This window comes from Mus musculus, chromosome 14, assembly GCF_000001635.26.
Source record: "Mus musculus strain C57BL/6J chromosome 14, GRCm38.p6 C57BL/6J".
NCBI lineage: Eukaryota > Metazoa > Chordata > Mammalia > Rodentia > Muridae > Mus > Mus musculus.
The window spans coordinates 55,558,984-55,585,819 of record NC_000080.6 but is presented as its reverse complement, the minus strand read 5'-3'; the positions used below and the strand labels follow the sequence as shown (position 1 = coordinate 55,585,819).

The following is a 26,836-nucleotide window of genomic DNA, read 5'->3' as shown; positions in this document are numbered from 1 at the left end:
ACAGTGTTGTCACCATTCCCAGCTAGGAGTGAGTACTTCACCTAGCAGTCTTTGCCCGAAGCCCGTAGGGGCAGGCAGAGCAGGTAAACAGGCGAAGCCAACTTGCAATAACCCGCCAAGTCAGAACTGGGTGTGGTGGCACAGGGTCTAGGGCTTTCAACTTCAGAGACAGAGGCAGAAACCTCGGTGAGTTTGAGACCTGCCTGGGCTGAGACTTTGTGGTATCCTCCTTCCCTCAAACAGAACAAAGCAAAACCCAAAACATAAACTAGGTTATTTAGCTAATATGTCTGTGGGCAATTTTCTTTCCTTTGCCCTAGTGCGTTCTTTCCAATTTGCTCCAGGCCAAAATCAAGACTATTTTTTTTAAATTTTGGATTGGGCAAAATAATAATGTCACACCCTATCAGAGAGTACTGCGGAGGCGGGACTCTTGGTTAGGGTATGACCCTGAGCTGGCCTGGGAGCAAGTGCGCCTGCCCGGGAGTGGCTAGAGAGGGGAGTGATTAGAGGGGGTGGAGCTCGGTGCCTCCCGTTGCAGTTGGACCGAATTCTACCTTGCTAGGGACGGGCTGCAGAGAGTGGTCGCCAGGCGTCAGGGGCATCTTACACCCAAGTGAGAAGGGAGGCACAGGGCGAGGCCAAGCTCGCCTCTGGTGGTCAGGGAGCCGCCTTAGTGGGGGTTCGGGTGCCGGCAGGCCCCGCTCGCTATGGGGGAGGTGGAGATCTCCGCCCGAGCCTACGGGAAGATGTGTCTGCACGCCTCTCGGTACCCACACGCTGCTGTCAACGGGTTGTTGCTGGCTCCCGCGACGGGGTCCGGAGAATGCCTCTGCCTCACCGACTGTGTGCCCCTCTTCCACAGCCATCTGGCCTTGTCCGTCATGCTGGAGGTCGCGCTCAACCAGGTTGCGACATTGAGAACCCCACCCCTTGTCCCTCTTCACCCCACCGACCCCTTTAGGACCCTCAGCCTAAATGCATGCGCAGTCCGTTGACCGTGGTGTGCACTGATAAGAGCCAGAGGCATGATTTAGTTACTGACGGCCCCTTTCTCACGACAGGTGGATGTGTGGGGCGCGCAGGCCGGTCTGGTGGTAGCTGGGTACTACCATGCCAATGCGGTTTTGGATGACCAGAGGTGAGTTGGGAAGCTAGGGGTGGGAAGAGAGATAATTGTGGCAATTGTGGGTGAGGTACAGATGGACCAAAGTCGTTCCTTTTACCTTTATTTTTTTTTTTAATCAAGTGTTGGCAGCAGGGCTGTATGCCAGATATTACTGAGTACAGGAGTGAGGAGGTATCAGAGATCAATATGACAGAATCCTGCCCTGAAGGAGCTGCAGTGGGGGAGGGACAGACAGACTGAGGTGTCTGTAAGAACTGAGGAAGTGCGACCAGTAACTTAAAAGCGACTTTAAAAAGTATATGTTATATAAATATACTCTACAGACCAAATGCATTTGCTATGGGTTAATTAAGTTCGATCTATTGTCATTTGCTTCCCTCTCTGCACTCAGTACATTCGATGTCTTTCCATCTCGGGATCCACCTCACCCTAACAGCTGTACAGTATGAATATGAACAAACTGTAACTTAGTTACTGCAGTGAACATTGAAGTTATCTCAGTTTTTAAATGCAGAGGTCTTATTACAGTAAAAAAAATTTTTTTTAATTATATTATTTGTTTTTTGAGACAGGGATTCTCTGTGTAGCTCTGGTTGTCCCAGAACTCGATCTGGAGACCAAGCTGGACTTGAACTCATATCGTCTGCCTTTGTCTCCTGAGTGCTGCGACTACAGTTGTGTTCCACCATGCCCAGCTAAAAATATATTTTTTAATAGCAGGAAGAAGAAAAAAATATATTTAATATGAGCATGCTAGAATGAGGGACAAAGAGATCTGTTAAAACACTGTTATTCCCCAAGCCTGTCTCCTGGGTGAGTGAAGTTTAAATAAAGGGACAAGGATATCCATATCTAAGCAGTCAGAAGCAAGGCGTGGTCGTGCCTACCACTGACCCCTTTGTATTTTAAGTCATCTGTGACAAGCTGTGTAAACCTCTTGAAGCTGTACATACACAATGAAACAGATGCTGGGAGGGCCTCTGAAGGCCCGCCATTATACCTGGATGCCAAGCCCTGCCATGTAGGTCTGGGTCTGTTTTGACCACAGTGGCCAGATGACATGGGAGAATTGGGGTTCCCTTTTGGGGATTCTTAGTCTTATTAATAAAAGAATTTTAAACTCAATGGCAGGAGCTGGAGAGATGGCTCAGCAGTTAAAAGCACTGGCTGCTCTTCCAGAGGACCTGGGATCAATTCCCAGCACCCACATGACAACTTACAACTGTCTGTAACTCCTGCTCCAGGGATCCAACACCTTCATTCAGACATACATGCAGACAAAACACCAATGCACATAAAATAAAAATAAATTATATTTAAAAATATGTTAAAAAAAACCGCTCAAGGATGGTTTAATTAGAGTTGAAAAGAAAGGCAAGACTCAGAGGAAACAAGCTGTGCTTTCCAGAGAAGAGAGGAAAGAAGGGAAAGAACCATGCCCTATAAACGAGCACAGAGGACAGACTGATCGCAGACAAGCCCAGCACGGAAGTCAGACTCATCCCAGACAAGCAGCCCAGCTTTAGAGAAAGAGTAAGGAAGCACAAAGGATCAGAAAAATCACACTTAGGTTCTGGGCAGCATCTGAAAAGTAACAGGGAAAAAAAAAGTTTTGCCTTTCTGACTCAGGCCTCAGAAAGTTGGGCAGATGCAGCCACACCTCATGGTGGCTCCCAGAGATGGCAGAAACGACTTCAAGTTAGCATTTAAAGTAACTGGTTCCACTGGGGCATGTTCATACATACATACATACTTCTTCTTCTTCTTCTTCTTCTTCTTCTTCTTCTTCTTCTTCTTCTTCTTCTTCTTCTCCTCCTCCTCCTCCTCCTCCTCCCCCCCTCCCCTCCTCCTCCTCCTCTTCCTCCTCCTCCTCCTCCTCCTCCTCCTCCTCCTCCTCCTCCTCCTCCTTTTGGTTTTTGAAGACAGTTTCTCTGTGTACCCTTGGCTGTCCTAGAACTCACTCAGGCTGGCCTCGAACCCAGAGATCCATCTGCCTCTGCCTCCTGAGTTGCAGGATTAAAGGCATGTGCCACCACTGCCCAGCTTCATACTTTATTCTTAATTGTCCCTCCCCATGGAGCTCCCACTGTTCTGCCCCACTTTTGCTGGTCCCTAACTTCCTATCCAGTAAATTCTTTATAGTTTTTTTTGAAAATTTTTTATTATATTTATGTTTTGCCTGTATTATTTGTATACCATGCAGTGCCCCTGGAGGCCAGAAGAGGGCGTTGGGTTCCCCTGGGCCTGGCTATCAGTTGCCATGTGAGTGTAAATTCAAACCCAGGTCCTCTGGAGGAAAAGTAGTTAGTACTGAGCCATTGCTCCAGCCCTGTTCCTTTTTAAATTTGGATGATGAAGGCAAATTACCTTACCCAACGCCTACTTTAGATTTCATCTCTCAGCAGCAGTATCTGAGACCTGTTTCCCACAGCATTGAAGCATCCAGCAATCATGAATCAAGCATTACGCATACCGGACACTCCCAGGCTAGGGGCCGGGAGCACTCGGGAGACCTGGGTCTGCCCTCAGTTGGCTGCTCATTCCTCTGATCTTCCCTCTACACAGCCCCGGGCCTCTGGCCTTGAAAATCGCTGGGCGAATTGCAGAATTCTTCCCCAGGGCAGTGCTTATTATGGTGAGACTGGGGCTTTAGAGTGGGGAGGTGGGGAGGGAGTGGGGGAGGGTCCTTAAGACTCTCACCCTTTGTTCACCCAGCTGGATAATAAGAAATTGGTGACTCGGCCTCGTGTACCTCCAGTCATTGTCCTGGAGAACCAGGGTCTTCAGTGGGTGCCCAAGGACAAGAACTTGTGAGTGCTCCCTTCCCTCTGTCTCTTGGACACTCAACACTTGAGGCTTCTTTTGTCCCTGCCCTACGGCTTCTCCAGACACAGTCCTTAAGTCAGTGTCTAGCCCCATTGTTTCACATCCGTGTTTTCAATTTCAGAGTGATGTGGAGAGATTGGGAGGAGTCACGACAGATGGTGGGTGCGCTGTTGGAGGGCCGGGCTCACCAGCATCTTGTGGACTTTGACTGCCATCTTGATGACATTCGGCAGGACTGGACCAACCAGCGGCTTAACACTCAAATCACTCAATGGAGTGGTTCCACAGATGGAAATGCCTAAGTCAGAAGGGTCCACATACAATAAAGACATGGGCTGGTGGGCAACTATGTATTTATTGTGTTTGGGAGGCAGAGTGAGGGAGAAACCCCAGCCAGTAGGAAGAAGACTGCGTCCAGTCTAGAGTTCCTGGTGAAAAGCAGGAAGGTTTCTGCTATACCCATCACAGAATGAGAGAGGGGGCTCAATAGATCATTCCCTTGGTTTCTCCACGGGGCTTCTTGAGCTTCTCAAAGTTCTTCAGGATGATGTCATATAACACAGCCTATCGGAGCACAGAGTGGTGGAGGTCAGCCACGGGCCCCCCGGTAGTTCTGTATCCCATTTTTAGCTGTTGTCATCCTCCACCCCAAGACTGCTTGGTCAGAAATTTGATGGTCTGGGGAAGGTGCTTCTGTCCACCCCCGCCCTCCTCCCCCTTCCTCACATAAGCATTTCGGATCTCCATGACCATCAGACGGATCTCCTGGTACTCCGCCTCGTCCAGCTCGTGCACCAGCTGCCGATAGTCACCCTGCAGTTAGAAACTCAACAGTTAGCCCTGACTTGAAATCTGTCTTCCCCGGGAGCAGCCTGACCTGGGCCTCACCTACCACGTGGGGCTGCTTGGCTGCTTTGGCCACGGCGTCACCCCTCTCGGAGAAGTACCTGTGGAAAGTGGAAGTAGTATGTAGAGAGTGGAAAGAGAAGGCGGGCGCCCCGGGCCTGTCCCCAAAGCAGAGTGCGCTGAGGGTGTTGTGATGAGGCCACTCACTTGGAGATCTGCGTGTGGAAGCCTTCCAGCTTGGTGTGAAGGTTGGTCATCAGCTCAAACACCTTTTCCTGAGGAAGAAAGTGGAGAGCTGGGGAAGCTCAGGCTGGTTGCACAGTAGGGCTGTAGATTGAGGGGACAGTGCTCTTACCTGGACAGCCACGCCAAAATTATTCCCATCCTCTATCCGAGGTATCTGTAGCTGCAACCAGGTAGTGACCTTGGAGCAAAGAACGCGTCTTGGCTTTATCACCACATCCTTCCTTCCCCTCCATATACATACCCCGACTCCCAGGTTCCCAGTCTTCCCTCGTCTGCCCACATTGAGCCCTGGCCCGGACCATTGAGGACACTGCCTGGAGCCGAGACGAAGGCGGAAGAGCTCACCAGATTGAGTTGCTCAGTGACATCCTTGATCTCAGGTTTTAGGCGTTGCAGGAGGACCACAATCTTCTCATTGCAGTTCACTGGGCCACAGGGGGGACCTGGAGAGCGCGCAGTGGGTCAGGGAATGACTGGGCCACAGGGGGGACCTAGAGAGCGCGCAGTGGGTCAGGGAATGACTGGGCGTGCGAAGTTTGGAAAGGGGAAAGCAGAACCGCAGCCTGGAAGCTCTGGGTCACCAGTGTCTTCCCAGCACCTCGCTTCCCCGTACCTTTGTCGTCTTCGTCCCCTTTCTTCTTCTCTTCCTTCTCTTCCTTCTGTAGGGAGGAAGACAGGACTGAGGCTGATGCTCTCTATGGCTGGCCCACCTCCCAGGTCTCCCAGCTTGCCTCCTGTTGCTTCTTCCGCTCCTCCTTCTCTTTCTCTTTGACTGGATCGGGTACTGGGATGTCCAATGGAGCCTTCAGATTGCTCAGGTTGGCTTCATTGAGAGCTGGCTCCTAGTGGTACGGCTGGAGATGAGGGTGTTCCTCTCATCTCACCCCACCCCCATCCCTGGGCTCCTCTTGAGTCCTTGCCTGGGGAGCCCCCGAGTACCTTTAAGAACGCATCCAACTCTGAGATTTTCTTGGGAAAATAGCTCCCAAGCAGGTTCTCTGTCTGGGTAAGACAGTGGAGGAGGACAGGGTCAGAAGCAAACACCCTTTCCAAGGCAGTGATGTAAGGGCTCACACTGCCCAGCGAGGGAGGCCAGAGTTGGGGGAGCTGGGTGGGGGTGGGGTCCCTGATGAGTTAGGTCTTACCTTGCTACACAGGTCTTCACGGAACACATCCACCTGTAGGGTATAGATAGGCAACCCTTCAGAAACCTAGCTTTAAGGCTAGTTCTTTTGAGGACAGTTCCCTTTAGGTGTAGGGGCTGACTTGGGGAATAGAGAAGCCACATCTGAAGAAAGTCAGATGGGTCCCTATATAGGGTGGCCTGGGGTGGTATGGTAGTTTTCAGCACACCTGAATCAGGGAAGAGTTCAATGGATCCCCAAGGGAGGCTGAATTTGGGGATAAGAATATTTCTGGGCAAGCTGGGTGTGATGGCACACGCCTTTAATCCCAGCACTCAGGAGGCAGAGGCAGGTGGATTTCTGAGTTCAAGGCCAGCCTGGTCTACAAAGTGAGTTCTAGGACAGCCAGGGCTACACAGAGAAACCCTGTCTCGAAAAACAAAACAATCAAAAAATATATATGTATGTGTGTGTGTGTATGTATATATATATTTATTTATTTCTGGGTCACCAGAGTTGTGCAAGAGGCGATAAGAGAGCCCTGTGGCCAGGCGTGGTACCACAGGCCTTTAATCCTAGCACTCCAGAGGTACAGACAGGTGGAACTCTGAGTTCAAGGCCAGCCTGGTCTACATATCCAGTTTCAGGAAAGCCAGAGCTACATAATAGAGGGACCCTGTCTCAAACCAAACAGAACCCTAAGACAGTGGGCAGAGAGAGTGCAGGTGCGTGCCCTTTCCGAGGGAAAGTCTGAGGTGGCTAGGGCAAGTCCCTCTCAAGGTCTCTGTGTGTAGCCCTGGCCCCAAGCCAGCAGACTTCACACTAGCTTCTAGGCTCCATTTCACCCCACTGGACCACAGCCGCCTCACCTACTCCCAAGGGATCAGGTGCTTCTGGCAGTAGCTAGGGAGCAGAACCCCCCCAACCCCCACTCAGGTGAGGGGGGCTAGGAAGTGGGCTCCCCCAGAGCTCTGGTCTGCTCTGAACCACGCCTCTCTAAAGCCTCTACTCCCCACTCGAACCCGCAACGCTCACCTTGGCTTGGGCTTCGGGATGGACCCTCAGTGTGGCCATGGCCAGAGCCGGGGGGTGGTGGTGAGCGCCGCACGAGGAACCTGGGGTGGGCAGCGGGAAGGGAAAGCGAAAGCACAGCTCGAAACCTGCACGGCCTTCCTGGGTTTGGGGAGTGGAGGGACTGGAGGAGGCGGGGACAGCCTACTGAGAGGCGGGGGCTCCGCCAGCAGCCGGAGTAGCGTTTCCGCCCGGCGCTCGGGTCTCTCCGTTTGGCAGCCAGGCCCGCCTCCCAACCAACGCCAGCACCCCTGCCCCTTCCCATCCTCGCCTGCCATTTCCCGGCACCCCCTGCTTCTGCTAGGGCCAGGGCAATAAATAAGCCTTACATGGGGGTTTAAAATCCTTAATGATCTGGAGTATGATCTGGTCTCTCTTCGTCTTCCCAGCGTGGTCCCCTGCCTAATATACTCCCGCCCACCAGACGATTATGCGGAGATGCTGGCACCATCCTTATACAAGAGTCAATCAGCTCTGCACAAAGCCATTGTGGCACCCTCTATTCCCCAATAAACCACTCCCCCACAGCAGGGACTCAGGCCTCTATGATAAAATCCATAAAGACTTTTCTTTCACAATCCTCTTCAAGTCCATTGCTTTCCACACTCATTCATTACACAAGCAAATACTTGTAGGCAGTGTTTATTCAGCTCCAAGGACTCTGCCCTTGAGAAATCTGCAACACTCTTCCCCTTAATGTCCTCACCCAGTTCTCAGCTTGGATGTCAATTTTTCTGAGAGAATGTTCTGCCATCATTCTTCAAATGTTCCGCCACCATTTTTCAGAAAGTACTTTCCCCGCTCAGTACGGCCACTGGCACCTGTGACTCTGATACCAGCCATTTTTGTTGTTGTCATTTGTTTTGTTTTTGAGTCAGGATAATACAATGGTTTAAACAGGAGCCAGGCAAACTTTCTGCAAGGGCTTAGTGATAGCTATTTAGTTTTGGGAAGTGTTAATATGCGGGTAGTAATATAGTAATTATGTGTATGTATGTATATACAAATATGTGTGTGTATATATATATATGTGTGTGTGTGTGTGTGTGTGTGTGTATAAAATCAGAATAGTAATAACCCTGAAAGGAAAGCAGCTCACGAAATTAATTAGTGCAGATGACTTTCAATAGAACTGCCCGGTGTAGTGGCACACGCCTTTAGTCCCAGCACTTGGGAGGCAAAGGCAGGCAGATTTCTGAGTTCGAGGCCAGCCTGGTCTACAGAGTGAGTTCCAGGACAGCCAGGGCTACACAGAGAAACCCTGTCTGGAAAAACCAAAAATAAAATAAAATAAATAAATGAATTATTAACTTATGGATTGGAGATTTTGAGTTTCATGTAATTTTCACACATCCAGAAATATTTTTCCAACTTTTTCTTTCCCGAGACCAGGTTTTTCTGTGTAGCCCTGGCATCCGCAGAGGGAAGCTGGTGCATCTAAAGGCTGCTTTAGTGGTACCGTCCCTCGACATCACAGCCCCCGAAAGACCCGGAAACCAACAGGATGGAAGTCACGTACAGGAAAACACAGGTCAGCAACTTCAAGAAATGATGAGGAAGGAACTTGAGCATCTTACCCTTCCCATTCTCTCTCTCGTCCCGAAAAGAATCGGAGGAGACAGAGCCAGGCCTGGTATGCTTTTATTTCTTTCAGTTATGTTTGCGCATTGAGCGGGATCGAGGGAAGAGCCCGTGGCCTGGGATCCCAGGGGACCAGGGTTGATGGTACCAGCTGCCATAGGTAAGGTACCAGGCAAACGTGCCTACTGCCGCACCCACCACCTTGTGGGTATATTGATGGAAATAGATGACCGTGCAGAGCAGCAGGAAGTTCCAGAGGCCCAGCAGCAGCACATTGAGTAGGAAAACAAGACGCAGTGGGGCGCCAGCTGGTAGCCCATGGGCCAGGTACTTGGCAAACACAGCGGCTTCCTCAGCCATGAGGAGGCAGCAGAAGGTGAGGAGGAAGGTGTGGGAGGAGACAGTGTAGCCCCTCCACTGGTGGCCGGCTGCCAGGCAACTCTTGCGGTCGGGCAGCTCATGCAGCAATAGGCCCTGGGGCAGAGGCTCGAAGCAGGAACCCGTCAGGTCCTCGATGAGTAGGAAGGCACGTCCGGCCCCCCGCCATACAGCTGCCCCCACCACCAGTCGGCTCAGGTGCCTGGCAGTCACTGCTACACGTCGTGTAGCCAGGAACACCACCAGCAGCACAAAGCCCCCCAGGAAGGTGCATGTCCAGCCCCATGCTGAATTCACAAACTTTCTGTGGACAGGAAGTGGAAAAGCTAGTTGAGATCCCCAGTGTCCGATCTCCCCATCCTGACCTGTGTCCCATACATTATCCATTAGGTTTTTTTTTTTTTTTATAACCCCTATCATTTCAATGTTGCCCTTCTCCTTGCAGGACCACAGGGCAACTAGGGTCCACCTTTCCTCTTCCGTCCTTTACTTCCCCGGCACCCCCAGGCTCTTTTCTCTCCCTCTCCCCTCCCCCTCTCCTCCCCCCGACCTTCTCAACCTCCTAGCCTATTTTTAGCATTCAGACTGGCAACAGAACACAGAGGCCTGAAGAAGGAAGCTGGGATCCCAGGGTGTAGAGAGGCAGCTCCTATGGACTTCAGTGGACTCACATGTTGAAGAAGTTGCCGTGGCTAGCGAAGATCGTCCGAGAGTTAACGTGAAACTGCAGAAGGGGCCCAAAGATGACCACTGCTGCCAACCAAGCATGGTAGAGGCGCCGTAAGCAAGGGCTGCCCAGGAGGCGGGCGGCTTGTTCACTTCCAAAGTACAGTAAGGCAGAGGCCACCCAGAGCAGCACCTTGACCAGGCATCCCAGCAGTGCTCGGACTCGGGTCCCGGCCCCCAGCCCTGCCCCCACCGTCGGCCCCCGTTCCATGTTCCCTCCCCTCCCCACTAACTGTCTGCTCTGCTGGAGGCTGAGGAGGGGCTAATGCCCCCCCCCCCTTCCCTCAGACAAGGATAGGCAGTGACAGGTGTGGTAGACACAGGGCAGAGCGCTGTTGGCAGCTGGCAGGCAAGAAAGGGGGGCCAGCAAGGGGCCAGTTTGAGGACTGACGGTCAACATGGTCCTGGCCTTGGGTGGGTGGAAGTGTGTCCTGACATAGCCTGTGTCCTTTCCTGTTAGCTCTGTGCTCTCAGTTCCAGCCACATTCTAGTTGGTGTTTCAGGGCAAGGCCTGCCGTTCCGAGCTGTCCTTGTCCAAGGCCAGCTTGTGTCCGCTTGCCTTATTTTGGCCAGCTGAAGCCCATCTAGGCTCATCTAGACTCTACCATGTTTTTTCCTGCACAGGGAAATCTAGGTCATCAAACCAACCTAAACCTTGGATGTCTGTATTAATCAGAGTTTTCTAGAGGAGCAGAACAGATAGAATCAATCTAAATCAAAAGAGGATTTATTAGAGGGCTTTATCATGGGCGGTGGGCTGCCTAATTCCAAAAATAACTATCTTCCTACAGAATATCGACCAGGTGGCTGTTCAGTCCATGAGGCTAGATGTCTCCGTTGGTCACTGTGCTAGAGTCCCCAAGACCTAGGATCTGAGAGCAATAAGGAATGCCTCAGCAACGGGACACGTGAACTTGCCAGGGAGGGGGAAAGCAAGCAGGCAAAAAGCAAAAGCTTCCTTCTTCTGTGTCCTTTCACTTGGATGTGGCCCCCACCAGATATGGGTCCTTGTCCTGGAGCTTTGAGAACAAAGCATGGTATCATGAGAAGGTGGTGGAAAGGGGGTTGGGGGGGGCATTGGCCCTATAGTTATGGTGATTTCCTGCTGCCATCCAGATGAAGTCTAAGAGGCCAGTTAGTCCCAGGATGGCTGTGCACACTGGTGGTGGCAAAATGAATGCACAAGGTGTCACCTGGTGTGCCACAGCTTATGCTCACCGTGCTAAGAATCAATCAGAGAGACACTCATGTGCCCTGAGGAAGGCAGCTTGTATAAAATGATGGCCGGGTCCTCAGATGATGGGGTGAAGATCCTAAGGAAGGCATCCATCCAGTCTGGCATCCATCACAGTGTTAAGTCTGTTCTCCAGTCAATTACCTGGGCTGCATGGCTCACACAAACCTGGCCTCTCAGTGTGCGCACTGGGCAGCACCTACCTAAGGAGTGCCTGATACTCCATAGCTGTTTCTTTCCTCCATTCTTAAAGCTGGTGGTGGGGTTTCAGAGCAGTGGACACCCACAGAGTACAGAAGGAAATGAACAAGCTAGGATGCCCAGATCATAGGCCCAGTTGTGATTGGGAAAACCAACCCTGAGCCTCTGAACCTGTAAGAGAGCCCCAATTAAATGTTGTCCTTACAAGAGTTGCCTTGGTCATGGTGTCTGTTCACAGCAGTAAAACCCAATCCAAGATAAGGATCAAATCAAGTTCACTGCCAGCCGATCTACCTGGTGAGTTCCAGCCCAGCCTGGGCTACAGTGAGGCTGTCTCAAACAAATAAAGACAATAACAAAACTCAAAAACAAAAACAAGGGCTGGTGAGATGGCTCAGTGGGTAAGAGCACCCGACTGCTCTTCCGAAGGTCCAGAGTTCAAATCCCAGCAACCACATGGTGACTCACAACCATCCGTAACAAGATCTAACTCCCTCTTCTGGAGTGTCTGAAGACAGCTACAGTGTACTTACATATAATAATAAATAAATCTTAAAAAAAAAAAAACCAACAAAACCAAGCAAAACACCCCAACCAAAAAACCAACAACAAACAGTTCTAGAGATCATAAAACCCTAAGAGTTGCTGGGCAGTGGTGGCGCACGCCTTTAATCCCAGCACTTGGGAGGCAGAGGCAGGCAGATTTCTGAGTTTGAGGCCAGCCTGGTCTACAGAGTGAGTTCCAGGGCAGCCAGAGCTACACAGAGAAACCCTGTCTCGAGGAACAAACAAACAAACAAACCCCCTAAGAGTTCATTTTTTTCTTCTGGGATTAAATTTTTATTGTAAATAGTACTGTTTATATTTTGTTAACAGGACTGTAATGATAATATCAGAGAATGGATATTCTGTGGGGCCTTGAGAATTACTAACATTTTTCTCTAAAATGGAACCCTGGACTATAGGTTCTGGATGTACTGTATCTTAGGAGTGAAACGGCAGAGTGGAACTATCCTGGTTATTTTTTTCTCCCTTCCTTTTTCTTTCTTGTTTTGTTTTCCTTCCTGACACAGGGTTTCTCTGTGTAGCCCTGGCTATCTTGGAACTCACTCTGTAGACCAGGCTAGGTTTGAACGCACAAACCTCTACCTGCCTCTGTCTCCTACCAACTGCCTGGCTCTAGTTAGTTTTTTCTTTTCATTTAAAAAAAAAAAAATTTATTTGTGGCCTGGTGAGATGGCTCAGTGGTTAAGAGCACCGACTGCTCTTCCGAAGGCCCTGAGTTCAAATCCCAGCAACCACATGGTGGCTCACAACCATCCGTAACAAGATCTGACGCCCTCTTCTGGAGTGTCTGAAGACAGCTACAGTGTACTCACATATAATAAAGTAAAATAAATAAATCTTTAAAAAAAAGTTACAGTAAAAAAAAAAAAAAAGCTGAGCAGTGATGGCACACGCCTTTAATCCCAGCACAGGTGGATTTCTGAGTTCGAGGCCAGCCTGGTCTACAGAGTGAGTTCTAGGACAGCCAGGGCTATACAGAGAAACCCTGTCTCGAAAAACCAAAAAAAAAAAAAAAAATTATTTGTATTCCATGTGCATTGGTGTTTTGTCTGTATTTATGTCTGTGTGAGGGTGTTGGATCCCCTAAAACTGGAGTTACAGACAATTGTGAGTTGCCATGTGGCTTCTGGGAATTGAACCTGGGTCCTTTGGAAGATCAGTCATTGCTCTTAACTGCTGAGCCATCTCTCTAGCCCTCTAGTTAGTTTTTTCAACTTCACACAGCCTAGAATCATCTGAGAGGAGAACCTCAATGGAGGAATCACCTAGATGGGATTGTCCTATGGATGTGACTGTGGGGTACTGTCTTGGTAACTGATCTAGTAGGAGGGCCCAGCTCACTTTGGACAGCACCATTCCCTGTGCAAGTGATCCTGGGTTCTATAGAAGAGTTAGCTAAACGTAAGCCAGAGAATGAGTCAATGCTGCTCCTCTCAGTGATGGCCTGCTAGTGGGAGTGCAAGCCAGACAAACTCTTTCCCCCTGTAAGCTACTTTGTTACAGTGTTGTTTTAGCTTACTTATGTATATTTTACCTGCATCTATGTCTGTGCAAAACTTGTGTGCCTGGTGCCCATGGAGACCAGAAAGAGGTTGTTCATCTCTTAGGACAAGAGTTACAAGTAGTTGTGATTTTTGTGTACGTGCTGAGAATTGAACCCAGATATACTCCTGAAGAGCAGCCTGAACTCCACTGAGCCCTGGTCAGAAGTTGATCATGGTAAAGAAAGGACACTGGGCCAAGGAGCAAACAGGGAAGGAAAGTTGGAAATGTTTTGAGACATATGTGTGTGTGTGTGTGTGTGTGTGTGTGTGTAAGTTAGAGGACAACTTGCAGGAATTGGTTCTCATCAAGTTTCAGAGCTACTGAACTAAGATCAATAGATTTAGTGCCTTTACCTGCTGAGTCATCTGACCTGCCCTGGACTGTTGTTTTTGGGGCTGGATCTGGTATGTGTCTGCTATTCTAGCTACTCAGAGAAAAATGAAACTAGAGGATTAAGTAGGCACAAGCATTGGAGACCAGCCCAGATAACATAGAGTGAGCTCTCCCTGAAACAAGAAAACAACCCCCCCCAATGACCACCCCTTCAAGTGCATACCCAGTTTATTGCCTTAAACAGCATGACATGTGAGATCTATATATTGCAGTATGTGAAGGAGACCACTTCATCTGAACTTTGGTTTTTCTCTAGGGCTTGGGCTCTCTCCCTTTCTTGAGACAGGGTTAGCTTATCTTTGGCTACTTTGTGGGTTATTCTTACTTATACCCTTCTCCAACCCCTTTCTTCCACCCTTACAACCCCCTAATACTAGGCAGCAGAGGAAAAAAAAAGGATATCAGTGATTGGAAAGGGAAGATGTTATCATTAAGACTCTTCCTGCTGATTAGGGACTTTGAGTTCCTTGGGACAAGTGTTATCTGCTGTGTCAGGTTATCTAACTCTTCTTTTCTTTTTTTGTACACGACCACCTAACAAACTGCAACCAATCTCCTTGAAGGACCACCAATCAATGACCCACCTCTCAGGGTCCAAGCATGTATATATTCTGAAAAGTCTCCAGAATTCCAAATGCCACACAATCGCAGAAACTATCTGCAGGTGGCAAATTCACACTCCTTCCAGAGTGTGAGGCAAAGCACAGGCAGCTATTGCAGTTCGTCTGAAGCGGCTCCACCGCCCAAATGAAAACACTTCCATAGTATTTCTGTGTTTCAAAGAAACTAAAACTCCCACATTGTCACTACAGGGTTCCTCTGTGTAGCCCTGGCTGACTTTGGAATTCACTTTGTAGACCAGGCTGGCCTTGAATTCAAACACCCACCTGCCTCTGCCTCCCCAGTGCTGGGATTAAAGGCGTGAGCCACCATGCCTGGCTGTTGGGATTCTTTTATAACACTTGTGTGTGTGTCTATGGGTGAACAGAGGACAACTTCTGAAAGTCAGTACTCTCCTTCTACCATGTGAGCTCTGGGCATTGAGATCAGCTATGAGTATTGTGGCAGGCATCTTCACTGGGTGAGGGGCTGTGAGTGGACTTGGCTGGTGCTGTTGAAGTGCTGTGCATTTGTGGGTCACCCTCTCTGCATACTGGAACAGTTCCAGAGCAGGGCATGGAGGTGATAAGCAGTGCTTGTCATCTACTACATGATGCAGTTTCTGGGCTGGGGAGGAAAGCCTGTTACTCGCCTTACTACATATTGTGGATCTTTCAAATATTTACTTACTTATTTAATGTACACAAGTACACTGTTGATCTCTTCAGAAACCATAGAAGAGGGCATCGGATCCCCATTACAGATGGTTGTGAGCCACCCTGTGGTTGCTGGAAATTGAACTTAGGACCTCTGTAAGAGCAGTCGGTGCTCTTACTGTTGAGCCATCTCTCCAGCTCCTGTAGATTTTTTTTTTTTTTGAGTCATCAAAGTGTGTTCTCTTATAAAGTAGCACACTCTCTGTTGGAACTTTTTTTTTTTTCCGAGACAGGATTTCCCTGGCTGTCCTGGAACTCACTCTGTAGACCAGACTGGCCTCAAACTCAGAAATCCGCCTGCCTCTGCCTCCCGAGTGCTGGGAGTGGGCCACCACTGCCCAGCCCCTCAGCTGTATTATTTGGCTTTCTGAGATGGGCTCTCAGGTAACCTGGTGGAGCCTCACACTGATGATGGAGCTGAGGGTGACCTTCAGCTTCTGACCCTTTTGTCCTTAGTTCCAAGCAAGAAGATTACAGCATGCACAGCCTCAGCCAGTTTGAACCTGCTTCCCTGAAGTGAGAAGACAACAGACCCCACATAGAAGAAAGGGAAAGTGACACAGACACAGAGCCAGTTTCCCACAGACAGTTTATTGGGAGAGCCACAGCCAGTGAGAAGGTGAAAGAAGTCCTGTTTTATCCTCTTTTGTTGAAGCTGCTGGCCACCAGCAATGATAGGATCCAATGGCGAGTTGGGCCGTATCTGAGACCCATACCTCTCAGACCAGTCTTTTCACTTCAAAGTCCAAGTATGAGAGCAGACATAGTTCTCACCCCAGGAGGTTGCTGAGGCAAACACCTCCCTACCCATCCTGTCCACCCTCGAAGACCTCAGAAAGAAAGGTCTCGGTATACTTGGCCCTGATGGCCACCAATCTAACTCTCAGTGTGAAGACCTGGGCAAAGGGTACTGCTAATGGGTCCATTCAGACCTCAAGTGTCTACACTATGAGCCAATATCTAACATCAGAACATGATTAAACACACTCAAGACTCTTGTAGCCAGAAGCGGCACCCCAGATAATGGATGCCCTGCCACACTCTGGCTAGAGATCGAAATCCAAGCAGACTGGGTATGAATGCACGAGGAAACCACTTGGCCCAGTTTGGGGGTGGTCAGTCCAGGCTCAGCCTGGGCCCAGACCCTGGGTTTCTGTTTCTCACCCAGTGTGAGCAGTTCCTCCACGTACTCCCCAGAAGGGGAAAGGGAGGAGGAGGCAGAGAATATGCTGAGAATTCACCCTACACAGAACTGGAGGTCAGATCTACTGAGGTGAGGAAAAGGCCACAGATGGGCAGGGCACTGGAGTAGGGCCACTGGAACAGACTCTGTTCATGTCAGACTCTGGCATGTCATCCTGGAAGTACTCAGCTTGGCGGTACTGCCACAGACGTAGGTTCCCATCCCACTGCAGAGCAGAAAGTGGCACGAAGTCAGGGGGATGCCCCTCCCAGTCCCAGCTCTAGACACAAGCCGTCCTCCCACCTCCAACCCCTGCAACCTCACCGAACTGCTGACAATCTTTTCTTCAAAGGGATGCCAACTGACATCACGCACACAGGCCTTGTGATTGGTCAGCTTCTTAACAATGTGGCCGCTCAAGAGGTCATATACTGTGCAGGAAAAAAGCCAGAGTAGACAGGGCTGCTGGAGGAACTTCCAACTGCCCCTCAGTCCCCACGGCAGTGCCACTGACTTGCTTCTCAGGCAGCATGGGAGCAAAGGCCACCGCAGAAGATGGTGCTCTGCCTGCTTACTCCTGTCCCTATCTTGGGTGGACAGTATGAACGGAAATGTGGGTATCCCTGGCCCTTAGCTACAATCCCAAGGACTACTGTGACGAAAATGCATGGTGACAATCTCAACACTAGGGAGGTGAAAGCAGGAGAATCAGGAGTTCAAGGCCAGCCCTCAGTATATAGTTCCAAGACCAGCCTGGGTTACATTGTTCTAGTCTCAAATAAAATGAAAAGCAGAAATGCACTGGCTTTAAAACTTGTACCAGTGTCAGGCCTGGTTCATGCCTTTAATCCCAGCACTCAGGAATTAGAGGCAGGTTAATCTCTTAGGCCAGCCTGGTCTACATAGTAAATTCCAGGACAGCCAGGACTACACAGAGAAACCCTGTCTCATAAAAATAAGATAAACACTTTTACCAAGGCATGGAAGGCACCAACAGCCTGGGTAGATGAGAGCACTTGTTCATTGTCTGGCAGGTACACCTCTGCTTTTCCAACTTGAGTCAGTGTGCACTGTGAGTATATGCACATATATGTGGAGACCATAGGTCAATGGGAACTATTTTTGATCACTCTCTATTGAGAATGAGTCTTCCTTATTTGTTTTGTTTTACTTTGTTTTATTTTATTTTTTCAAGACAGGGGAGACAGGGTCTTACTATGTAGCCCTGGCTGTTCTGGAACTTCCTCTGTAGACAAGGCTGGCCTCTGAGATCTACCAGCCTCTACCTCCCAAGTGCTGCAATTAAAGGTGTGTGACCACTGCCCAGCTGAGAAAGTCTCAATGAGACTGGCAGCTTGCTGATTTGGCTAGATTGGCTAGCCTACAAGTCCCAGAACCCTCCTGCATCTGCTCCCACCCTGGGCCTGGGGATCTGCTGCATCACCATGTGTGGGGTCTGGGGACCTGAACTCAGATCTCATGCTTGCACTGCAAGTGCTTTATGCCTGACCTATCTCCTTAGCCTGTCTCTTTCTCATGCCTTCCTCCTGCTTCAGAGCCTCTATGATATCTACTAAGCATGCTGTCTTTTATTCTAGAGGCAGGGCCTTGCTTTATAGTCTTATCTGGCCCAAATTGATGATGTAGTTCAGGCTGGCCTTGAACTCATGGCAACCCTTCACCTCCTAATGCGGAATCTCAGGCATGCATTCCTGTGCCCAGCAACTCAACGCTGCCCTTTTGTCACCTGCTTGCCTCTGTGACCTTTCCCTTTTGTCACCTCCCACCTTTCACCTGTGATCCTTTCCCTGGACTGAATAAACACAGAATTAATTACGCTTTTGGTAATCTATTAACTAGAATTCTAGATTCCCTTTCTTAATTAAAAGTGCTCACAAATGCTTCCTAGTTCCTTGTTTAAGCCTTCCCTGCTCCAAGCTAAATAAAATTTCATTTGCAGTTGTTATCCAAGTGCTCACTGTGTTATAGATGGAATGCCAGAGAAACATGCCTGCCCCTCTTAAGGCCTCACAAGTCCTCACAAAATCCTTACCAACCACTTTGCCAGTAGAGCAGCCACTGTAGATGAACTGCTGGCCGGTGCTGTGGGCTGGGGAGAATCGGCATCGGATCAGAGTGTGAAGCACTCCATGGCCTCTGTAGGTCATCAAGGAGCTGTCACCTGGGAGCTTCAACTTCTTCCAGGCTGGGCAAGGATACATGATGTTGGAGGTGAGCCTTAGATGAGTGACTGTCTGAACTGTCCTGTGCCACTAACTCTTAATGGAGATCACCACTCAAAGACAACTGCTATCCAACTGTACCCGGCTGACTTTCCCCTGTGAGAAAAGTCATCAACATGGCCCTGCTGAGTCGACAATGCCAATGATACTACCAACTCTCCATCCCGGGCCTTAGCTTCACTCTGACCCTTACCGATCTTGGGCACCTGCTGCCAGCGATAGTCCCAGTTTTGCTGTGTGGCAGCCAGTCGTGATGCTTCCATGCCTTCTCGGCTGGAAAAGCGCCTGATATCCCAAAGCTTAATGGTCTGATCTTTGGAGTTGGAGATGAGGTACCGGGCATCACCCTATGAATGAGGAATGGAGAGATGCACGAGAGCTTGTCGGGCTTCCTGCCTGCCAGTGTAGTTCCTCTGCTCTGGGGTCTTGATTCATCCAGATGAGCTCACCTTTGATGCTCTGCTTCAGATCTCCTTATAGCCAGGCTTTTGCCCAGAGAGTTAGGCTGGAACCCCTGCCCATCCCCTCTATTAGCTGGGAAACCCCATCTGCCCTCCTTTCGCCCACCCTGCCTGCTCAGAGAAAAGTCCCTGCCCACCTGGACAAACTCTGGGCTGACATGTCATGATTCCTAGTCTCTGTGTTTCCAGCAACCCACCCAAGAGTGCCTGTCCAGGGACTCAGGTTTGGACACGATCCCATTTCCTAGCTGAAACATCATCACCGTTCACCTAAACTCTACAAAACCCCTTTGCTTCAGCCTGGATGTGTGACTTCACTGACCTCCACATGTGAGATTGGTGAACCCACCCGAGAGCTGCCTAATAAACCTGCCTTTATCCTACTTTTAATCTGGTCTAATCTGGCCTATATCTGTGTCACCGAGGGAGAGAAAATGCCTAACACAGAGTACCAGATGTGTTCCTCATTGTAACTTGGACTAAATTGCTTTCTACTTCTTTTATGATTTCTTTTATGTGTATGGGTGCTCTGCCTACATTGGATCTCCTGGACCTGGAGTTACAGATGGTTGTAAGCTGCTGTGTGTGCTGGGAACTGAATCGAGTCCTCTGGAAGAACAGCAGTGCTCTTAACCCTGAGTCATCTCTGCCCCATCCTGTATATGTAAAGCCCTGCCTTGGTCCTTGCAGACTGATGGGTTCAGAAGACACTTGTGTTTCTTGGCTTAAACACTTCTCCTAAATTCCAGGTCCTGCACACTCTAAGAAGGAACTTTTGAGTTTCCATACCAGTCCACTGTCTCCCCCTCCTGGACAGCCAGAACCTTGAGAGCCCGGCTATGCAGTCTTGTTTGTTTGCCCACCTTACTGTCAATAAAGGTGATGCCATCCTAGTGCCCGGCTATGCAGTCTTGTTTGTTTGCCTACCTTACTGTCAATAAAGGTGATGCCATCCTGGTGCCCGGCCAGTGCACCCACAGGCTTGGGATCATCCTCCCTCATGGTTCGTCGATCCCACACTTTGCAGATGGCATCGTCTCCCCCAGAGAACAGGATTTGGGAGCTTATGTCAGCAAAGGCCACTGCATTCACATCGTCCTCATGAGACTCGATCTAGAGGAGCAAGAAGCTGAGGGTTTTAGGATTTCTCTAGTCTTAAAAATAAGTTAAAGACCAGGAGGAGAAGGCTCTTGTCTCACAAACAATACCTGAAGAGTACGCCGGTTTTGTTCTCGGTCAAAGACATATAGGCAGCCATCATTGGCTCTGTAAGAAATGAGATAAGAGGGTCATAGAGTCAAGACTATTGCTCTGTGTTCTCAGTAGAGTCCTGCTGAGGAACTCAACTAAGGGGTGAGCTCTTGTGTTCTTTCACATATGGAAGGCAGCAGCTTAGCTTTCAAGGAGGCCCGAGACCTGCCACCTCATGCAGGGAACTGGTGAGCAAGAGTAAAGCAACTCGTAATTGACTTTGGAGAAGGCAAGTTGTTTTCCATAGTGTAGTAATCTCTGTAACAGCAGAAACTACCTCTGGCAGAACTCTTACCTCACTAATCAAGGTAGACATTTCCCACAATGCTCACCCTCCTAGTACTTCTCGTCCATCTGAGGAGACTGCGATGGAGAAGACAGCAAAGCGACGCTCATCTGGCCTAAAGGGAGCAAAGGAGGAAGGAGCTAGGCTGAGTGGATGCCCTTTCACTTTTTGTCAATCTACCACACATGTGACAAAGACTATAAAGAAGGGGACACAGAGGCCCACCACCCCATGCTAGCATGCAGATCACCTCTGAGAAGCCAGAAGTAACCCTGTAAACTAGAGCTCACAGGATGGGCAGTGCTCTCAGGAAGCCACACAGAGAGATTGGCAAGCGGTGGACTTGTTCATCTAGGTGGGAGCTCCTGTGCAGGAGGCACTCCTGGAGAAGTCTCTGATAAGTATGACAAGAAAAAGCCAATACCTTAAATCCAGGGCAGTATGTGTGTCTCCTTCCCCATAGATGTTGCAGATATGAACTAAGAGAAGAGAAACAAGAATTCTTTAGGATTGCGGGAAAGAGAATGGAAGTAAAACTAAGGAGGGAGAAGGCAAATGGCAGAGATGTCCGAGCAGCTGGGGAGTGATTTTCTGAGGACACAGCATGCTAGCTTATCTCAGAAGAGAAGAACACACAGGGGCTGGGTTCTGAGGTCCAAAGCTGAAGACACTGCAGAGGTCTGGTCCACACTCACTGTAGTCAGACCAGCTGGAGTACAGGAAGTGGTTTCCATCAGGGGTGAAGGCCACGTCCAGGACACTCCAGCCTACATCCCGAGCCTTGATGCTTTTGAATTTGTGGAATCGGCCATAGCGACAGTCGTACAGTCGGATCGTCTGATCTGCAGAGAGGGTATCAGGCAAAATTATGGGCCATTTTCTTTGTAGTCGTCTCCATCAGACCTCTTTTGCTTGATGTCTCTGAGGTCTCCCTCAGTACACCATCTCAAGGCTAAACATCTCTAAGTCAGGTTTTGAGATTCCTGGGTCTGAGGCTTTCCAGTCTAGTTGGAAGTATATTTTTAGGTTAAGGAAGCTAGTAAGTCTGGGGTCTAGTACCTTGGCAAGCAGACATGAAGATTTGACCATCTTTGCTGTAGATGCCGCAGAAAGCCTTCTGAGAGTAGGTATCAGTGAAGCTTAGATCATTGGGCAAGAAGCTAGAGAAGGGGAGAGAGAGGGAGGCCAGGGAGTGCTGAGTGAGAGGAACTCAGCACAATAGAATGCAGCCATATCCTTTGGCCTTGTATATAATTCCCGTGTCTGTTCTGTCATCCTTTATACTTCCCTAGTTTGATTACTCTCGCAGCTCCAGCCCCCTTCAAACTAGCCTTGGTATTCTGAGAAACCTTTTAACTTGCACCCTTCCAAGTATAGGACACAGGTCTAGCTGGCCCCTAGAGTCTCTCCACCAAACCCCGTACTCACTGAGACATCACTCGAGACTGTTCTCCAAGGGAGAAGCTTCCCCGGTGGCAGAGGCCCCGTTCTCTCTAAATGGAAGGGATTGGGGAATATTGCTAGCACAATTGGAGAGCCACTGTAACCACACCCAGCCCCCTCCTCCGAGGGCAGACAGCCCACAGCACTGGGATGCAGGCTGCTAACACACTCAAGGTTTCCTTGGAAGCTTACTTCCTTTTTCCAGGGGCTGGCAGAACTACTGGCCTCAATAGGTCTGCTGCCAGGCTGAGTGGAGGCAGAAGAGCCTACCTGGTGTAACATCTGCGGAAAACTCTGCTGCAGCGCAGTCCTCCGAAGTCCCAGCCGCCCCGTGGCCAATCCCACCTGTGTCTTGATCTCATTGTATTCCAGCTCCCGGGTGTCGGGGGTCGCATCCACTGGGAGTACCAAAAAAAGTTTTGTTCTAGGGCTTCCAGCCCAGACACGAGATAGTAAAACTGAGCCCACTCGATGTGGTTGGCTCCAAGGATTTCCTCATCTCCTGAATTCTCTCCTTTCCATTTAACCTCCTAAGTTTCAGAAGACTGACTCATTCAATGGTAGAAAGGGCTAGTGAACATCTTCCAACATTAAGATTAGATTGTCAGTTATGCATAGCTTTCATCCTAGCACCCGGGAGGCAGAAGGCAGATCTGGTTTACATTGAGATTTCTAGAACTGCCAGATAGAGAGACCCTGTCTTAGAAACAAAACATAAAGCCAAAAACCTTAGATGGCCTCTCCTCTTACCGGGTGGGTTATATCGATCTCCAAGGCGACCATCCCAGGCACTGTCATGCTCTTCCTCTGAGTCCGAGAGGGCCTGGATGAGCTGTAAATTTGCTGCACCTCTTCCTTGCACCAGTCTCACTTGGCCTCTGCGGAGAGATCCCCATTATAAAGGAGGGATTCCTTCTCCCATCTAACCAATGGCTATCTGGCTCTTAGTCAGTTGGTTCTCCTTTTGAAATTGGATTTTAAGTCTCCTACAAGTCATAGTAGGGCCAGGCAGTGGTGGCGCATGCCTTTAATCCCAGCGCTTGGGAGGCAGGGGCAGGTGGATCTCTGTGAGTTCAAGGCCAGCCAGGTCTACAGAGTGAGTTCCAGAGCAGCCAGGGCTACACAGAGAAACTCTGACTCAAAAATAAAATAAACAAACCAACCAACCCCAAACACACAAAAAAGACACAGCAGGAAACCAGCTTTAACTCTTAAGAGTAAGAACACAGAGTTCTAACAGGTTATGAAGACTGACCTACTAAATTGATTTCTCTCAGGGCTAAATATAATTTTCCCCCAGGGCTAAGGACTGAACCCAGGGGCTCAGTGCATGCTGGGTAAGCTTCTACCACAAAGCTATATCCTGAATTCAAGAGCTAAGAATTAGGAGAGCACTTCCACTTTTCCTTCTATACCCCAACAAAGGCACCTTAAGTGAGAGAAGGTATATTCTGGTTCATGGCTCAAGGGCAGAGTCTGTCATAGCGGGGCCATCAAAGTAGCAGGGCCAGGAACAGCTGGTAACACAGCACTCATAGTCAGGAAGAAGGCGGGATGAATGGTTGGGTTTAGCTAGCTTTCTCCTTTTTATACAGTCTAGGACCCACATGGGAATGGCACCACCCACGCTCAGAGTGGGTCTTCCTGCTCCAATGAACCCAATCGCCATAATCCCTTCCAGGCCTGCCCAGAGAGGCTAAATAATCCATCCCGCCCAGGTGTGCCGTGTCCCCCAGGTGATTTCAGACTCTGTCCAGCTGACAACAACAACAACCCTCACAGCCGTCGGTGTAGGAACGCAACACAGAACACAGGGTCTGCAGGGATACTAGGTTCATCTTTTCCCAAGGAACCGTAGGCAAGCAAACAAAACGTTCTTAGTTCCTGGTGGTCACCCCCTTGAGGGCATTCTTTTCTTAAGAGCAGGGCTAGTAAGGCCGATGTAAACTTGTTTTTCAAGTAAATCCACATGGCTTCATCTCACATGGCAAGTGACTTAGCACCCCCTTCCCAACTCTTTTCACATCTCTCCTTTCCTCCATAATCCCTCTCCCTTCTCTCGTTTTATTTTCTTGGAAAACTGATGACATTTGTGTTGTCACAGCTGAAAAGGCTTCCCTTAGGAGCTCCTCAACTATGAGAGTTGTAAGAACCATTTTGGGTAGGGAGCCACGCAGAGTGTATGGACATCCAGCAGGGAAAGGTCGTTCTGTTCAAACACAACCATTGTCCTGGGACAATGCCATTCCCTATCCTCTGCACTTTTCCTGCCTGAAGTTGAGGTCAAGACATTGTGACACTTAGTGTCACAGCAGAGGGTAAGTTACCTGCGGAGGAGATAGGCCAGTACCTGGGCCAGATCCACATCTTCATCCTCTTCTTCCTCTTCCTCACTACGACGCAGGCCAGTCCCTCTTCGGGACAAGCCCTCAGAGGGTTCTAAGGACCCGGATCCGGCGCTGCTGCTGTTCCGTGATCCCATCTTCTGGTTACAGCATCCTTATGTCTTGCGCAGGGGCTGCTCCTGTCTCCAACTTGGGTTTGGTGAAAGCAAAGCCTGCTGTAGAAATACCAGGGTTTCCAGAAACGGGGCAGAAGCTATCTTTAGAGGGGTGACCCCTCCAGGAGACTGAGATTTCCTTCTCTTTAGCTATGACAGCTCCCAGGGTATCGGGAACATAAACCTTTCTCAATCCTGTGAAGCAAAGAAAGCCATATGAAACCTAGGGTGCAACCCTACCGTACTAATCAGAGTCCACGAAGAGGAATTTCCCATTTTCCTAACCAAACTCACCTATCAAAGTCCCCGGCCCGGGATGGCTGAATCCCAGATAACCTCTCCGACTGACCAATCAAAACCCCTTGCGGAAGAACGCATTTCACTAGCTTATCTCACACAACCAACCAGAGGCGTTAGAACTCAGACCCCCCCCACGCCTCCCTCTACTGACCAATCAGAGCAATTTCTTGCACGGGCCGGCAGCATCAACAGCCAATGAGGTTAGAAGTCAGCCTAACACCCCCTCCAGTTTAGCTTCACGCCCACGTGGTGCGCCGGGGGTGTGTACAACAGGGGGAGGGAAAATGGAGAAGCACCTCCCCCCGGCGTCTGGCGGTTACCGCCCCACGCGAGACCACCCACCAGCCAGGAGCTGTCGCAGGACCCGCAGGGGCGAGGCCCTGTTTACAGCGACTATCGCTGCGGCGCCGGCTAACAGCTCCTCAGTCGCGAGCCTCGTCCGTCACGCTTCTGGCGGCCAGGCCTGCTGACGTCACTCGACGCTCCAAGCAGTCCCTCCCCCTCGGCCCTCTGATTGGATAGCTGAGACCTGTGATTGATAGGTGGGCTGGGGAACTTGCTCAACCCAAGAGGGGCGTTTAGTCGTAGCGGACTGGAATTGGCTGCGACCTGCATTAGACGTAGCGGAACTAGACATCAAGTCTGCGAGGTGGTCCCTTAAGGTCGCTTGGCCTCGAGTGGTTTGTTTGTTTGTTTGTTTTTTACTGCGTGCCCAATCGCTCCTATTCCCTCAGCTCCCAGCAACCCCAGTTCAACCGTTTTCCCCTGGCTGTAGCGCTAGCGGCCTGTCGAAAGCAGTCCTCACTGGTGGGACCTGGGCCTCTCCACCCTGCTGTGTACACGCTTACCAGCGGGGGTCTTGTCTGACGACCCCTGGCTTCCTTTCTTGGTCTTTGCATACGCTCCCTAAGTGCCGCGGCCGTCCCCGGAGCCTTTCCGGTTGCCTTAGTGCGCACGCGCCCCTTGGGTCTGGGCTTTGCCGACCGTCCCTAGGCTTCTGTCGCTCGCCACCTCCCGTTGGTTTATGAGTAACTAGGGTGAGTCCAAGGCCAACCCTACCTTGTCTGGGATGGTTTCCTAGGCCAGAGAGGCGGGCGATGTCGGCCTTGGCCCAGAGGTGGGCCATCGCGAGGACACCTCAGCTCCCGGGGCGAGCATGTGACAGGTTCTGTGTCAGGTTTCCTGGTCTCTAGGCCGGAGACCCCAACATTTTCTCCCGATCCACGCAGGTTGTCACTGCCTTAAAATTCTTAACTGTAAACAAGCGCCCAGCATTTTGTTCTTTGGCTGGTCTCCATTAATTATGTGGACAGGTATTTCAAACATACACGGAACTTTCAGGATTCCTAGGTATTTGGGTTATTTGGCCTGGAAAGTCTGTAATAATTTTAGTATTTTTCCTTCCTTATTACTCTTCTAGTTCTTACAAGTTCTGTAGATATTTTTTAACTGATTACTTGAGGTTATTTTCACAGTGGCTGTTTTTCCACATTTCAGACTTCTTCCACTCCTTGATCTGCTCAAGTCTACTCTTAAAAGTATTTCGTTCTTAAGAGCTGACTGTTTTTTCGTTTTTTTATTACTTCAAATACAGACTTCCCAACCTGATTGTCTTTTTACTTCATTCGAAAATTTTGTCTGCCAATCAAATGTGCCTAGAAGTGCCTTATTTCTACTGGTACACCCTTTCAGAATGTCTAATCTGAGAGATGCTTTATCTTTTTAACCAGTCCTAGCCAGCCCTCATAGCCCTAAACTGTGACCTAGTGATACTGCTATCTGTAATCAAACTTGGACCTACATAAAAATGTATGTTCTGCTTAACAATCACTGATAATAGTGGGATACTGGAAATAAAAGAAATCCAAATATACAATAAGAGGTTGGTTAAATAAATTATGGTCAGTTTTGTACAGTTATAAAAATACCTGGTAGCCACTGAAATGAATTTTTTAGTGGGTTAGGAATATGTCTCTATGGGAGAGT

General features: G+C 49.6%; 4 protein-coding genes across 24 annotated transcripts; 1 reads left to right on the top strand and 3 right to left on the bottom strand.

Moving 5' to 3' along the window:
• The first annotated feature begins 444 nt into the window (after positions 1-444).
• On the top strand, positions 445-4,301 carry Emc9 (ER membrane protein complex subunit 9). 3 transcript variants are annotated; one of them, NM_033146.1, is made up of 5 exons: positions 566-908; positions 1,065-1,141; positions 3,695-3,764; positions 3,845-3,939; positions 4,077-4,296. In NM_033146.1, exons 1-5 carry the CDS (start codon positions 711-713, stop codon positions 4,255-4,257), a joined length of 621 nt encoding a protein of 206 aa, NP_149158.1. In that variant the 5' UTR covers positions 566-710; the 3' UTR covers positions 4,258-4,296. The 3 variants fall into 3 exon arrangements, 2 of the variants coding, with proteins under 2 accessions (XP_006519802.1, NP_149158.1); XR_874375.3 differs by lacking the exon at positions 4,077-4,296 and having other exon boundaries at positions 445-908; positions 3,561-3,764; positions 3,845-3,874; XM_006519739.3 differs by lacking the exons at positions 3,695-3,764; positions 3,845-3,939 and having other exon boundaries at positions 445-908; positions 4,077-4,301.
• On the bottom strand, positions 4,293-7,326 carry Psme1 (proteasome (prosome, macropain) activator subunit 1 (PA28 alpha)). Its single transcript, NM_011189.1, has 11 exons — positions 7,207-7,326; positions 6,193-6,225; positions 5,987-6,049; positions 5,779-5,889; positions 5,661-5,706; positions 5,393-5,490; positions 5,157-5,225; positions 5,009-5,076; positions 4,848-4,902; positions 4,682-4,768; positions 4,293-4,519 (listed from the first exon to the last, which is right to left on the bottom strand). Exons 1-11 carry the CDS (start codon positions 7,243-7,245, stop codon positions 4,439-4,441), a joined length of 750 nt encoding a protein of 249 aa, NP_035319.1. The 5' UTR covers positions 7,246-7,326; the 3' UTR covers positions 4,293-4,438.
• A 1,541-nt stretch (positions 7,327-8,867) lies between these two features.
• On the bottom strand, positions 8,868-10,146 carry Fitm1 (fat storage-inducing transmembrane protein 1). The gene is made up of 2 exons (NM_026808.1): positions 9,873-10,146; positions 8,868-9,505 (listed from the first exon to the last, which is right to left on the bottom strand). Exons 1-2 carry the CDS (start codon positions 10,136-10,138, stop codon positions 8,893-8,895), a joined length of 879 nt encoding a protein of 292 aa, NP_081084.1. The 5' UTR covers positions 10,139-10,146; the 3' UTR covers positions 8,868-8,892.
• Positions 10,147-15,754: 5,608 nt separating this feature from the next.
• Positions 15,755-26,695, bottom strand: Dcaf11 (DDB1 and CUL4 associated factor 11). Of its 19 annotated transcripts, none has more exons than XM_030247846.1 (16): positions 25,699-25,837; positions 24,845-25,379; positions 24,378-24,745; positions 22,801-22,928; positions 22,321-22,448; positions 22,036-22,100; positions 21,667-21,767; positions 21,303-21,449; positions 21,032-21,086; positions 20,654-20,722; positions 20,279-20,336; positions 19,998-20,183; positions 18,803-18,956; positions 18,420-18,572; positions 16,691-16,797; positions 15,755-16,592 (listed from the first exon to the last, which is right to left on the bottom strand). In XM_030247846.1, exons 3-16 carry the CDS (start codon positions 24,530-24,532, stop codon positions 16,449-16,451), a joined length of 1,650 nt encoding a protein of 549 aa, XP_030103706.1. In that variant the 5' UTR covers positions 24,533-24,745; positions 24,845-25,379; positions 25,699-25,837; the 3' UTR covers positions 15,755-16,448. The 19 variants fall into 19 exon arrangements, 18 of the variants coding, with proteins under 18 accessions (XP_030103706.1, XP_030103709.1, XP_006519144.1 ...); XM_030247849.1 differs by having other exon boundaries at positions 24,401-24,745; XM_006519081.4 differs by having other exon boundaries at positions 25,002-25,379.
• Between the last annotated feature and the right edge of the window lie 141 nt (positions 26,696-26,836).